We start from the raw sequence: 16,372 nt of genomic DNA, 5'->3' as shown, positions 1-16,372 counted from the left end.
GACTCCAGTTATTACTGTATGAATCCTTGAGTTAAAGGAAAGGATACATTTTCACGTTAAAATAAATAAAAAAATCTGAAACTATACAAATATTTTCTCTATCTCTGTAACCATCTCATGATGATAAATGATATAAATATTGTAAATGATAAAACTTTATTGTATACTTTAAAATTACATAAAAATATAATATACAAACTTATATAATGTAATATACAAACTTTATAAAAATAAATATATAGTTTATAAAAATCATATTGGTGACATGACAGACAAAAAGAGCACGTTATAGAACCTTAATCTGTTAAATATAACCTAGCCTCTTTAAAGTAATTTAAAACCTTGTCTTTTAAGCATTATAAATCCTTTTCAGAATTACCTTGCCTTTTTACATTATGCACACAAAGCTGTAACGATTCTGTTTCCTTAATTTAAGACAACGCGTGAAATTTAAGCGGTAAAATCGTCTTCACGCTGATTTCCTCAATTCCAAAGTAACTTTACTTTAAGATTCGTTACGTTTCGAAAATATTGACCTATTTACGAGGTTTTTAACTCGTTTTGACTGTTGAAGTTACTCTGATTAAGTGAGTGTTCGTGCATTCTCTCAGGATTTTCGTTTGCTTGCATCGCAAATCGTGAAAATCCGACATGCAAAGGCACTGTGTTGTGTTAATTAGGTTAAAATGCAGAATACAAATGTTATAAAACGTGTATAGTTTTCGCTAGAGTTATTATAACATGTCCTATATTAATGACTTTGAATGACTTTAAAGACATGATTTAGGTGATAAAAAATATTGTGAATTAATAACGAGTGCCGGAACTACAACATCTAGACGTGTATCGTTAATTCAATTTAGTTTTGATATCCGTTTCATTGGTTGACATTTATTGTTATAGTGCTATTTTACACGCTTTTTATGACACGTTAGCTTCATCTGTATGTTTGTATGTACCTAACCGACTCCTTTGGACTTCATTTTGACCCACTTCAAACGTTCAGATTTCATTTAAACTTAGTAGACTTATCGAGGACCGATGATAATACACTAATTTGATAAGATTATTCCTTTTTAGTTTGGTTTGTTATTTATTTATAGAAGCGTCTTTTTTAGTTTTTCTTAAACTATTATTTATTTTATTTATTTGTCAAAACGTAATGCTTAAGAGTGATGTGACTTTCAGACAATTAGTGTTACCCATTTTTCTTTACGATAAATAATCCCCCCCAGTAGGAAAGCGAATTTTATGTCGGGGATTCCGATACAACGTACAACACTCAATATACAAACGTTCATCTCGTTTATATATCGAACCCGCAAACTCCGCTAAAGATAGTGTAGGACAGTTATCTGTATAATACAAGTAAAGTGGCCAAGAAGGCTGAACACGTGGGTCACACTTGTCGGTTAACCGCAGAGACCGCAGATTCAAATGCTTACGTAATTAGGTATACCTTTCACGATCAATTATTACTGGCAACCTGCTCCATGTACTTTACTCATAGTTTTCTTCTGTAGTTTTATAGCAAACTGCCATTTTCCTTGCTCTACCTTTTTAACTTATTTTCATTTTTGTACTGCTTATTCTTGGATTATAATAAAGAGACATATTATTGTCATTCATTTTAATGTTAAGATATTTATGACCAAAAATTCATTTGCTTAATTCATTTCAGCTTCAAAATTTCTACACGTGTATTTTCTGTTATAAATTTCCTTCTATTGGCTCTATTCTACGTGACATTGGCGAAATCGTCCGTGCTATCTTGCTACAATTGAAAGCCAATTTTTTTTAATAAATGAATGATCTGTATGTTTGGATCAGATTTTCTACTCCACTAATATTATCCATAAGTTTGTGATGATGTATGAATGTATATTCGTTCTTTCTGTCAGGCAAAAGCTACTCTAATTATTGTTATAAAACATGGTACACTACTAAAACTAGGTAAGTAGCTAGAGATCCAGCAGCATACTCGTAGTTTTGTTTTTTATCATGACATTTTCACGAGGTCCGATATTTCGCGAGTGAAATCGCGAAACGAAGCTAGTTAGGTATTCTATATTTAGTTATCAAAATCAAATATAGGCGGTAAGTTAAGCTCTTAATTAACATGTTGTATGTATGTTAAGCGATTCTCGTCGGTAGCTTATAACGTTACGTAGCTCCTGCGTCACGTAAATGTCAAGGTTCGAATTTATTTACGTCAGCCATCCTTTTTATTACTGAAATAGCGAGTTTTTTTTTTCACTTTGGTCCTCACTTTTATATAATAAACGAGCGAATTTTTCTTTGTGAATTGCGGTAAATTGAATTTTTATTGTACGTTATATTCGTATACTAGCTTTTCGCCCACAGCTTCGCACTTCCCACGCTTTGCTTACATGATTTTGATGTTCTATTTTATCCCGTTAGAATTTAGCCCGTCACTCGTTGTCATGGTATGATAAACGTAGCATTCTGATGGTAGAAAATGCTTTGTTAGTTTTAGAGTTTCCAATCCAACTAACAAAAATCAAAACTTACCAGAAATAGAACGGAGATTTCTTTATCCTTTGCAAATATTAAAAGAAACTACAATGTTACTTGAAATATTGTACAATTCAGATGTAGGTATATTTTTTGTGAAAATAAATTGAATAAAAGAAAAGTATACTAGAGGCTAATGGAAATGTTTCCCCTGAGCAAATACTGTGCTATTTTTGTCAGGTATTTCTATCAGAGTGTTTGTTATAATTTGATGTATGTTCCAACCGTTGGGAATTTTTGTGAAATATAATTTGAACTGTCGCAATTACGCGAGTCGTTTCGATTTAGCTTTTACTCGACAAAATGTATTATTTTCTAAGAAATATGCTTTATTCTAATGAAACAAAAATTCCGTCGTTTAAATTTTAAGCAATTCTTTTAATTCTATTGTCGGAAGAACTAAATGATACGCAATTTTAAAATTCTTTTTGTTACATTTTGATACGGCCTCCATATGTTACCATTTACCAATCACAATTAATTTTACTCTAATTATTTTTCATCTAAACATAATGTCAGCTTATTTACTTCCTAAATCTTTTGTCTCACAATTTTCTATGTTAAACAAACGAACGTACTTTAAATGACATTAAAACAGACATATAAACGCTTGCAAATTACAATCATTCAAATTTTTTTGTGAAAAGGCCAGTTTTACCGGTGGGTGGTTAAACTTTGTCCTGCACATAATTTACTAATAGGCTTTATCTGCACGGGGTAAAATAGAACATTAGAGTTTTGCCTCAATTAATAATCTAAAATTTAGATTCACAAAATTGAATAGAAATACATTATAAACTTTTGAATACCGTCATAGGTTAAATTAACGGAAAACGGTGAAACAGGCCCTTAGTTTTAATCTAGTCACACGTAACTTCACGTGAGCAACGTATGCATACAGTTTATCGTCTTTATAAATGTTAGTGCTCGAGCTGCACTGCGGTGTGCGGATACTAGGCTTTGCGCTTATCAAGACCTGAATACCAAGATTTTTCAATGAGCTTAACGAGCTAGCGTGACTAGTAATGGTCAGTGGAGCAGAACTGTTGCTATAAACATATGTTGCTATACTTGTTACCTTTTAAAATATAATTTTTGTAACAATTATAGAAAAGGTCATATAAATAATTATATAGTCATAGATGTATTATATTAATGTATAGCTAATTTATACGTTTGTAGACTTACGTAATCGCTCTACGAGTGAAATAATTGTGTTTGCTCGTAAATGTGCATAATCACAAACAAACAACACTTCAGAAATAAGTCTACTAAGTTTTTTTGTCTTAAATAAATCTTAAAGATCAATAAACCTTGATATTACTCGTTTCAAACCTTCACTTTGAAATGCGAAGTGCTTAAAAGTTTATTTATAAATCATATAATGTTTTTAGTATCATGAAACGCATTAAACGTTTTAAATTTTAATATTTACTTTCTAATATTTTGATATAACTTCTAATCCTTAGTAAAATATATATTGATTCTTTGAAATAAGTCGAAACTCAGGAGATCCTCAGTATCAAGTGAAAGCAAACGATGAAATGACATACCGTTATAAATAGTTATTTTCTTGTAGCGCTTGAACCATGAGTCTTAGCACTATCTTAACGTAATAACTACTTGAAAGATATCGGGTTTTCTTACTCAAATATTTGAACTGAGATTTCAATTGCATTATTCCATTCAAGGAAATACGCTTTTCCAGATTACAATTATTCCAACATCTTTTATAAAAGTATAGGAATTTAAAATAAAAAGTGTAGCAATGTCAACACTCTCGTTGTTAGCTATTGTTTTCAATTTTAAATTGTACGCTGCGCATTGTTTGATTAAATACTCATTTGCTTGCGTGGAATTGTTACTGTCGCTTTTAATAAAAAAAAGTTTATTTAGTTTTAATTTTAAATAAATATTGTTTCAATTGGATATACTCGTATCGTATTTTTTACGTATTAATTTGTTCGTTGGTGTACGTTATATAATATAATATTTATTGCAATTTTTAATAGTTCATCACTCATCACTTATTCATCATCATTTACAACAAAATAAGATTAAACCTTAACTGTGAACCTTAGTTATGAACAGCGTATTCATTTTAATAGCGTATTGACAACAACATAAAATGGTTTAAACGTATCTGATTATGATTAGAAAAGTGTGTGTGTTTGTGTACGTATGCACGTAACAAGTTATACTTCATTAGCTAGCTAACATCAGGGTGTCGGTTTTTTGTGACGGTGTGCGCGCGCATCGTAAAAATTTACTCATCATTTTTCCCTAACACGCCAAAAGAAGTATAACTTGAAATATATATATAGAAAAAAAAGTGTAGAATGAGTCTATAACAAAATTACTGATGATTAATTTGAAAATGCTAAATGCCATAGGTGCCATATATCTATTTTGATTAATCGAAAATACTATTTACTTCACATAAATGCGGATGATTTGAAAGCCAAAACGATAACCCTTGAAGTAACATGAACATGTTCACAACAAATAATTGTTATTAATTGTATTGACATTTATCGCTAATAGCGAGGCAGTTGAGGTCTGTTAAGAACAAGGACGCGAAAGTAAAAGGCTTACCATAGCGTAGTTGTTGAGTAAGTCGCGCATGTACGGTTGTTATGTTGTGAAACAATGATTCTGTTCGATAGATCAACTTGTGCGGTTTGTAAGTCAAGTGTTTGTACGTGATTTATGATTTAGTATGTGATACCACCATCAAATACAATGTATTTAAATGTCTAACTAATAAGCACCGTTATCTTTTCCTTCCTTTTAGTTTGAAGGTTTGAAGATAATCATGTTGTTTTAACATGTAAATGTTTCGTTAAAAATTCTTATTTGAATGTAAAGCAAACACCGAAAGTTGATTCCGTTGAGAAGAATAATAATTGCCAAGAATCTCTTTTAATCATTATACTACTCTTACAATTCGATTACTATTCGGTGTGTAATATTCCACTGCAGGGTATAAACCTCTTTCTCCATGTAGGAAAAGGATCAGAGCTAAATCCACTACACTTTCCCATTGCGGGTTGGTGGAGATATATTATATACGACCGCTCTGGTGTAATAGAAACTAAGCACTAACGGTCGCAGGTCCTATTCCCGCTCGGAGTGGATATTTGTGTTTATACAAATATTTATTTCCGGTCTGTTAGTCCTTGTGGGTTACCCCATCGTGCCTCGGAGGGTACATTAAGCTGTCGGTCCCGGTTGCTATCATGTATACCTGATAGCGATCGTTATTCATAGTAGGGAATGCGTCAACCCGCATTGAAGCACCGTTGTGGATAAGGCTATGATCCTTTTCCTACATGGGGAAAGAGGCCCGTGCCCAGCAGTGAGCTATTACAGACTGAAGCGATATTATGTGTATACTAAAGCGTCTAATTTGCCTTGTTACAGCAACGAGCGGGTCCGGCAGCGGACCGGGCGGCGGTGACGCGCGGCGGGGAGACGTCACGCCGCACGCGCCGCCGCAGAGACGCCTCATCAAAGTCGACTTCGACAACCTTGAGGTGAGTTCCTGGAGGATATTTTATCATTCTATCCTCGTGATCACTACATCAGCACTGTTGCAACGTTATTGAATTATTTGTAGAGTTATGTTTTATTTAGAACCTGCAAAAATAGCCAAAACTTGTAAATGAGGTCGGGCACAGCAGGAAATATCCTGATCAAAATCTGGAGAAGCCCTTAAGGGGAATTATCTCGACCTTAGAAGATCAAAGCTAAATAATACTGCTTTTAAGCAGCGTTGTATTTCTGTGGTGAATAAGGGGACCAGAGCTACTGGTGGAATTGAAAATGAACGTATTTATACTTACACAATAAGTAAGGATGAACTACTCGTATAAAAGATTTATATGTCTAGTATTCAATGTACAAAAAATACGAAAATAAATTATTATTACATGCTTCTTTAAGGATGTGGATATTTCGTTTCAAACAGTCCATATAACAATGAAGTTTTTAGGGATTTTTAATAATTAAATGAGCGGTATGTAATATTCGATTGTTCGTTTCCTATAATTATAAATTATAAATATATAAAAGATATTCAAGTAAAACTAACATTAAAATAACGCATTGTAATTTTGTAATAATTCAAAAAGGAAGCCCCTTTTCATATAAAACACGAAGTTTCCTACTAAATTGATAAAGACTATAATAAACTTGTATTAAAATGGATTAGGTAATAATTTCTAGTAGCACGCCTTATAAGATATAGATAATATTGGACTTTCGTTGTGGTTGTACTCGCTTTGTTATTAGGCTCTTATCTGTTAATCTGTTTAAATGCCTTATAATGTTATTGCTCTACGCCTATTCGTTTTAAAGATGATTTCATAGCTTATAATCTTCATCAATATATATAATATGTATTACACTTGTCTTTCCTCCAGACAATCTTTGGACTTCTAAGAACCACGACTTTTTATGCAAGTGATATATCCACAGGCTTATAATGCCCGTGCTTTTGTTATTCCATTTTTTTTTTGTTTAAGCATGCCTCGGTACTTCACTGCAACTTTAGAATCTTAGAAACCTTAATAACTAGTCTTAGAATCTCTAAAAGTCGACGCGAGTCCACTGACCAAGACTATTCTACATATTGTTTTTTTTTAATAGTTAATGTACACTTATTTTATAGCTACAATTCTAAGACATACGTTGTGTAACTTGACTCTATTGTATTCTTCCTACTAGTTACTACTAATAACTAGTGCACCAACTACAAATAACTAAATCGTACTTGCTGTCTTGCTGATATACTATGATTTATTTATTATTTAATCTAACAAATACACTTAACATTGATATGACAGTACCGAATAGTACGTTCACCTGTACAAAAAAAAATGTATTATAAATGACAATTTACTGTTAACCACGAGCGCTATTCTGTAGATTTTTTCGTCGCTTTTGAAATAAATACAAAAATTTATGTACTTATCAATTTAGTTCGAAGCACGAATTGGGTAATCATACTTCTATAACGACTTCGTTGGATCAAACAAAGCCCACCCTGTCATTAATTTTATACTGCCCCAAGCGAAATATTAAAGAATTAATCTTTACTATTTTTCAATGCTTGCATGCAGGTACTATCTGTTATTAATCAAAATAATACACAAACACGCAATTACTTAAAAGAAATTACATTTACAACATTTACATGGTCGTAGTTATGTTATTATCAAGATTTCAATTATGGTTATTGTTTGAATGAGCTGAATGGAGAACATTGTTTTAAAGTATTTCTGAATGTGTGTGTGTCTGTATTTTTATAAATATTTACTTATTATCAACATTTAGCGATTTTATTGGAATTTAAAAATAAAGAGTGACTGAATGTTAGAAATAACAGTATCTTGGCTGTCCAACTCCTGTGGTCTGACAAAAGGCCTACAACAACAAAAGTATCCGCCTTCGTGTCGATGACTTATCAGAAACGTCAGTCTTGCGTGAAATGATTAATTACGAAGTTTATTATACGCAGAGTATCGAGTGATATAGATAAGCGATCGAGCTATTAAATAAACATTAGGTTACTCAATGTTGTAACGGTGTGATAGGAATAAAAAATAGCTGTATTGTACCTACTTGTGTAATATTTTTATACGTGTTAAGTTTTTTCACCTGTTCCGCTGATAAACTTTCTATAATAAATACATATTAGTTACGTCCTGTCTGATAGCTTATTAGTATCGTATAAGCAAGAAAAATTTTTGTTAGCAACCGGTTAACTCTAACAGTTTTGCCTACAAACTGGTTGATACTTGTGCTTTCTTCTGCTTTAATGTATTATTAGTTATGCATTTTATGCGCAAAGGAAAAACACATATAATATTGTCAGCAAAAAAAAAACGAGTGTTCTTTCGACCACACGACTGATGTAAAATTTCTGAACAATAGGCCTGCACTGTCTTAGACATATGAAACGTACTGGCTATGAGAGAAAGAAAATGCGTGCACGCACCTCCCTCTCTCTCTCTTTCTCGGTTCGCCGCGCCCGATCACACTTTTCGTAACGCTCTCGTCACGCATTCACTAGCTTGCTTCCCAAGTCAAGCGTACATAAAGAAGTTTTACTTTAATATGCTTCGCTAACAAAATTACAGTGTGAAGAAAAAACCACTGGATAACGTTTTAAGGCTTGAGAAAAAAGCTGTAAATAGAAAAACTCGAAGTTTTATGTTCAGAAAATTCGACACAACAAAGAAAAGTTTTGTACAAAAGCATTCAAGTTAGCTAAAGTAACACTGATTTAAAATATTTTAGATGCGATCAATTGTAGGTATTTAATGTTTTTTTCTGTATTGCGTGATGGGTTACCTCAATGACTCTTTTGTCACCTAACGGTAAACAAATATCCTTTAGAAAGTAACTGGTACACTTGAACACACATTTCTTGCAAGGCTTTCAGTGACCTACATCATTACGTACGATTTTAAATTTTATTTAAAAAAAATGAACTTATCAATAGTCAATGGCTCTTCGGTATTAAAATAATTATCCTAATGCTACAAATTTCTTTCTTCAATTTTTTTTAGACCGTAACTTTGAACTACTGAACCGATTCTAACATATAGTTATTTTACTATTAGAAAGCTATATTATCTGGAAGTAAAGTAGGCTAAAAAATATCACTCTATGACTCACCGTAGCGGAACATCAAGCATATATGTCACCACGGTCGAAACTGCTGTAGGGATCCAAAATTGTATACCAGATTGATACAATTTTAATGTTTATAAATTAACTAAAATGAACAAGTATGTAATAATTATATAGCGGTACACAGTACAGTGGTATATAGGGCACTTTTTTAAATGGAAAGATGCTTAGAACTTGATTCGTCACTATACTCTACTAAATAAAAGAATGTATATAAAACTGTTATATATTATATACATTCATTTTGAAATACAGGAATAATTTTTCCGTGTACAAGGTGAATTCTGAGTCATCATCTATGACAATGTTTACCCGAATCTTTAAAATGAGTGACAAACTAAATCACGTGTAAGGTCGAATTGTATCACGATAAACAAGCAGCTTTGAACAAAAATACATTTGTCAACATATCAAAGAGATAGGTCAATATTTGGTCAGTTTATAAAATTGTATATCAATTGAGTCTAATTCTGTGTTAAGTATATAAAAATAGAAGAAATATGGCTTGTTATTTAGTACACGTACTGTACTACTGTACCGTGTACTGTTAAACTTGTTAACCGAGTTGGGACGTTGAACTGTTATGTTTTTCTAAGTCATTTACACGGAAGTATTTGAAGGGATTCCGTATGTGTGTATTAGATTCTTCCGTGTTTTCAGGTCACATTTAATTTATGATTTAACTTTTATTAATAATAATATCAAAATGTATTAAACTATTGATTATGTATATGTTAGTATGAATTAAACTTTTATTAATTATCATATCAAAATGTACTTAATATTTATATAAATATAGCTTACTTGAAGTTGTCCGTTAAATATTACTTAACTTAGCAATAATGCCTTTCTACGCTATATTTGAGTGCCGTCTTTTTCCATAATAATACGTGTAATAACCTAATTTGTATGCAATAAAGTTATTAAAAAAAAAAAACAAATGAATAAAAACCAAAATAATTAATTGACCAGACGGAAAATTAACGTATCTTAATTAGCATCATAATCTGACGTTTACGTGTATCGAAATACAACACTACGATCATTGGACTGTATTTGAAATGTTTTAGTTCCGCGACCTCCTGACCCCATAATATTACGATGTTGCAACGTAAGCTCGTTTATATAAAATATTCGTTACACATACTTGAATGTATAATGAGGAGAGGAATTTTAAAAGAATCTCATAATTCTTACTTTTAAATTGCATATGGTAATGTGTTATATAACTTGTGCATAATTTATTAATTATTACTGGTTATGTTATCCTTTAAAAAAAAATGTACATTATTAATACGGGATAATAATAGCTTTTAAACATGGAGCATAACAATAGTTGCATTTGAAGCATCGGAAACTTTAGATTACTTGAAATCGTTCAAAATAAACATAAATAGTGTTTTAATAAGTTTAAAAAAAGATACAAGCAATTAAATACATCGAGTTGTGTAAAAATAGAAGTTAACACAAGCTTTCTTTTAAAATATGCTGATTTACTCACGTTCATTGTTTCCTCTCGCCAAACGAAAATGAAAATTACAGACTGTTTTATTTTAGCACTTGAAAACTTAGAAGTGCCATTTCGATTATTTGTAACTGTTTGTTCTTTAATGGATTGATTTAATGACTGATCGCGTCGATTTAATAATAGTTAATTGTAAATATATGGAAGTGAGTAGATGTATTGTTGAGTTTTTTTGTTGTAAACCGATGTTTCTTTGATTTTGTTATTATTTTTAACGTGCTTATAATACATTGGCTTATTTATTTAATGGTAAGTAGTATTTAATGGCAATACCAACAAATAATTACTATGTAATACTGTAGAGTATTTATAAAGATATATTATCTATCTACTAGCAATCTTGTTATGGGATGTTGTTGTTGATTTGAATACACGAAACATCATCGCAGAGAAAATAATAAAGAAAGTTAGATGGCCCATAACTTTTAAGTATAGATAGCAGTAAAAATATAATAAATATAATTGTGTATAATTGCTGACAATTAAATAAAACATTTGATTCAATTTTATGACGAATGCTACTTTCCCAGGCTTTAAACAATTGTTGTTTTGATTGGTGTAATTAAATATTAAACAATGAGAATATTCGATTACGTGATAACGGGGCAACGTGTAGTGGATGCTCATGGCTTATATAATGTTATTAATTGACAGTTACTTACGCATAAATGTAATTATTTTTTCATTTTGTAGGAATGTCGACAAGAGCCTAGAAACATACAGCCTTATCAACGATTTCATGGTTTAATTTGGCGTTAAGTTCCGTGTTAAAAACATATCATATTTTATGAATTCCGTAAATGAAAATAATAAAAATAAACTTAATACCTACTAAATAATACTAAACAATAATAATTTTAAGACATGGAAATGTTAATCAAAACAAGCCTTGAATCAAATAAAAAGTTATAAAGCATATAATTTTAATTTTGCTCACGTTTGTGAGTATTCTCAAAAGGTATTTAATTATTATGCATATAAGTTTTTTTTTTTATCTTAAAACATACACACACGGTCATCTTTTCCTATGGTGAGCAAGTTAATGCTTGTGTTATAGGTAACAGTATAGCTATTTATTCATTTACAATTTACTGTGCACCAAACAAGAAATAAAATAAACAAGCAATCGTAGTAGTTATTGTAGTAGCTATTTTTTTAATAAATATACATAGAAATAATACATGTACGTACACAAATGTTAAACCCAAACTCAGGCAGGAATGGAACCGTTACCCGCGGAGCAGACAGCAGTGCCACTACAAACTGCGCCAACGCGCTAGTCAAATGTGTGAAAGATAAAGAAAGAAACGAGAAAACAAAGGGAAATAGTAGCAAAAATAAACCTGCATTTTTCGTATTTGAGTACCACATTGTGCGGACGTTCCCATTCGACGTCATACGCCTGACATACATCTGCCAAAGAGTTCTGTTGAAGTTGGAAACCAGGACAAGAAGGAAAACACATGACTATTTCATTTAACAGCATTATAGCAACGTATAGATAACCTTTTCTTCTCGTATGTATGTGGATTTTATGAAGCACCATAGGTGTGTCTGTATGTGCGTACGCTTGAGTGTGTGTGTGCGTATGCTTGTGTGTATGTATGTATGTATGTATGTATGTTAGCGCACGTTTGCGTGTGTGTATCTGCGTGACATTGCGGGTGAGTGGAGTATAGTTAATTAAAAGCGATAAGCTAAGAATTTGTCATTCGTGCCCGCTAGAAACCTATCATGAAAGTGATAAAAACCTAAGAAAATTAGAAATGTAGGCAGATGAAACTTTATCTAATACTATTGAACGAGCATTCTTATATATATAATCTGAATCTCGGAAACGGCTCCAACGATTTTCATGAAATTTAGTATGCAGGGGATTTCGGGAGCGATAAATCCATATAGCTAGGTTACATTTTTAGAAAATGTCGTGTTATCTCAGTTTTTAGGCTATGAAAAATGGCTACAATATCTTTAGGATACGAAGGTAAATTTCGCAATTGTCAATGAAGTTGTTATAGCTCAGGTGGGAAATCGGCCAGTCGGGATTGAACGAGAAGACCGTGGTTCAAATCCCCGTATCTTTGGAAATCAATTATTTTTCTTCCTTTTTTTTCTAATTGCACTCATGATTTTTTATTAAAATAACCAGGTTATATTTTTTATTATTATGTCGATAAAATCGGAAATATTATTTACATTTTATCAATATGTACCTAATTCGTATTTAAATATGATTTCCACAAAAAAACACGATTTACTAAAAATACCGAGCTAAGCTCGATCACCCAGGTACTACGAATAATAAATAAAAAATTAGGTCTGGAGTAATAGACATATTTTGGATTAGTATATTATGGCTTATTCCGCCCTCATTCAGCCCCTATATAATTATGTAAGATTTTATAGGTATGATAAAATTGATCAAGATTTAGGTCAGCATGGGAAAGATTAATTAACTCGTTAGTTGATTAGTGGTCATTAGATGTCGTTTAAATTTGGTTAACATTAAGAATTATGATTGGGCTCTTTTTAAGGAATAATTTGTTTTAGTTTTACTTGGATAAAATTTCCTAAATTAAATTTTCTCAGAAGAAAGCTTTTTCTTACGTATGTATATGTATGTATGCATTTAATAAATGTTATATAACTTGTATGTTATATAATAAATTAAAATTAATATGTAGTTTATTTTACATCAATTATTGTTTTTTGCATTCAAAACCCATTTCATATAAGAAATGGTTGTGTGAATGAAAACACGGTATTAGCCTAAAAATTATTAAGTTTATAAGAAAAACAAAAAAGTATAATCTCCTTTGAGGCTGAGCGTAAAATAATTTGAAAGTTGTCTCTTACTACTTATCGGTCGGTAGCTGACAACTAGTATTATAAAATTGATTTTGTAATAAAACTTATATAACATGTATGTAACATTGATTTTGTTCTAGTTGTAACTTAATTGTTAATCGAAGAAGGAAAGGAAAGTAGTGGTATTGAGTGACAAACCTGTTATGAAGTTTGGTGGTTTGTATAAATAAATAATTAATATAAAGAGAATTTTATTTTTATATGATCGTATTTTTCACAAGTTTTTCTTTTGTTATTAATATGCTTTAAGGTTATTTTCTTTATTATAAAAAAATACAATGGAAACCAAGTCGAAGTATATATGTAAATAAATTTGTTTAGCTACCGATATTTGTCATTTTTAATGCAATGTAAAAGTGCGTTTCACAAAAAAGAACGGATATTCACAAAATTAACACACAAACTTAACATTTAATTTACACAAACGGAATAATGGTTGCTGTAAAGTATCCGAAACGTCGGGCATGTAAACCGCGATAAAATCCAAAAAAGTCGTTTCATGTTTCATTATAAATAAAATTTCTTCTTGTTAATTTAATTAGTTAATATCTAAAATACCAAAAAACAACCTATATATATACATATTATTCCTTTCTTTGCAATTCTAAAATAAAGTTCTATCTGGATTTGTAGACTACCACTCTTAAATCTCAAATCTGTTACCACAAAGGTAATAAGAAATCCTCAAAATTTAATATCTTGATAATCACCGGTCTGTCAACAGACATTTCAATCTTGAGAGGTGTCATTTCATTTCGATCTCCACAACTTTGAGCTCCGAAAGTAAATTAAATAAAAGTTTCATTTTAATTTTCAGCTAGCATATTACGATAAATGACATTTCACAAAACCGATATCTATTGACGATTATACTTTGAAATAAACAATTCTATCACTACATTCAATGGACTATCAAAAAATATATGAAATTTCGCATAAAACTTGATGAACGTAAGATGGCTGATAAACTTTTTCCCGTAAAAACAACTATCACAGATAGAGTAATACTAAAAACTATACCATAATACGGTTCACATGAGTAAGGAAGGATTAAATTGTTGTAAAAGCAAAGAAAGTTTCCTAATTAAAGTTTTATAAATAATCTTTGCCGCGTGGGTGTAAAATAAAAACTCAAAGGAGTCTAATACTTTTGTTTATGAACTTCATGATCAGAATAAATTGCAAATGATTATTAATTTCATCAATTTCAGTTTGTAGTAGTAGGTACTTTTAAATACGCTTCGTTTTACAAACTGTCTCTATAACTATGTGACTTGATTTGGTAGTTTATATGTAAATATGTAACACTTGAATCCTAAGCGTCGAAATGTTGAACAAAAGTTTTTACTACACGTGAAAGAGTACTGGAGCTTAATCCACCCAACTACACCGTGACGAGTTGAGACATAATTTCCCTACCACGACTAGAGATCGCTATCAGGTGTCTTAAGACACTAAACGTGACCTTGCGTGCATTCCGATTCACGGTGGACAGAAATGTAAGGACACCTACGTCTAGTCTCGGGATTTGTATAGACTAATATCTGTCTCAAACTGAAATTGAAACCTCGACTTCCGGCATTGATGTGACTACACGCACCGCTACACAAGAACGGTTGACACAATTTGATACAACTTTAATATTTATTTTATTAATTTTGTAATAATTATATTTAATTTTGTCGTGGGATTTTCGATACGGATGTAATAATAAGGAAGTGAGAGTTCTGATTCTTCGATTAGTAAATTTTATTATTATTGACGTTATGTTATTAATAATAACGACACAGTTTTTCCTGTTATAAAACTTAATTGTATAATAATACTAGCTGACCCGGTGAACTTCGTATCGCCTAACAGTGACTTTTAAGTATTATCACAAATCTTTTGTATGGGAGTATAGAAAAGTGTTGTTTTTAGACTTTTTCAGGAAATTTAAATTTTTTTTTTAATTTTTCTCTCCGTAAGAACCATCCTCGTACTTCAAGGAATATTTAAAAAAAAAGAATTAGCGAAATCGGTCCAACCGTTCTCGAGTTTTGCGCTTAGCAACACATTCAGCGATTCATTTTTATATTATAGATGACAAATTCATTAGATACGATCATTTATAACCAGTTTTATATTCATTTTTTATCTATTTACAAAAATGTCAAAAAAATACGCATATCTTTTTCTTTTAGTCTTTACGTGACCAATGGTTGCTGTAAAGTATGCGAAACGTCGGGCATCTAAAAAACATAATAAACTGCGATAAAGTCCGAAAAAGTTGTTTCATTGTAATATATGTATTTATTTTTAATTTATAAGTAATTTTATTGAAAAAAAAGTTATATCGGTCGGTTGTTACCTATAACACAAGCTTTAAGTTACTTAGGAACAGACGACCGTGTCTGTACGTCAAAGATATTTTATTTATTTAAGAATATTTTACGAAAAATACGAGTATATTGTTATATAATGTTTTTGTAATGAAAGATTATTTTCTAAAGTGAAGGTTGTATAGATCTAACACATCGGATTGCATAATCAATAATTAAATTCAAATATTTGACTATTTAGTATTTTAGTATCATTTGTTTTGCTTTAATATATCTCACTATTGTATTTTAATATGTTAGAAACATACACGGCTCAAGTATAGTATATTCTTTTATGATTTAGATCACATCACTAATATTATATAGGTTTTTGGGTACAACGTGTTTCTTTGACATTATTTATTCATATTACGAAAACTATTAT

General features: G+C 30.9%; 1 protein-coding gene across 1 annotated transcript in view; it reads left to right on the top strand.

Moving 5' to 3' along the window:
- The window catches only part of LOC123669632 (protein spire), a 181,138-nt gene that overhangs the window by 152,300 nt on the left and 12,466 nt on the right, over window positions 1–16,372 (top strand). Inside the window, exon 9 of the mRNA XM_045603230.1 lies at window positions 5,959–6,071. Coding sequence (XP_045459186.1) covers window positions 5,959–6,071 — 113 coding nt within the window. The remainder of the gene's footprint in view (window positions 1–5,958; window positions 6,072–16,372) is intronic.

Source organism: Melitaea cinxia, chromosome 3 (assembly GCF_905220565.1).
Source record: "Melitaea cinxia chromosome 3, ilMelCinx1.1, whole genome shotgun sequence".
Classification (NCBI taxonomy): Eukaryota; Metazoa; Arthropoda; class Insecta; order Lepidoptera; family Nymphalidae; genus Melitaea; species Melitaea cinxia.
This window is presented reverse-complemented; position numbering and strand designations above follow the sequence as displayed.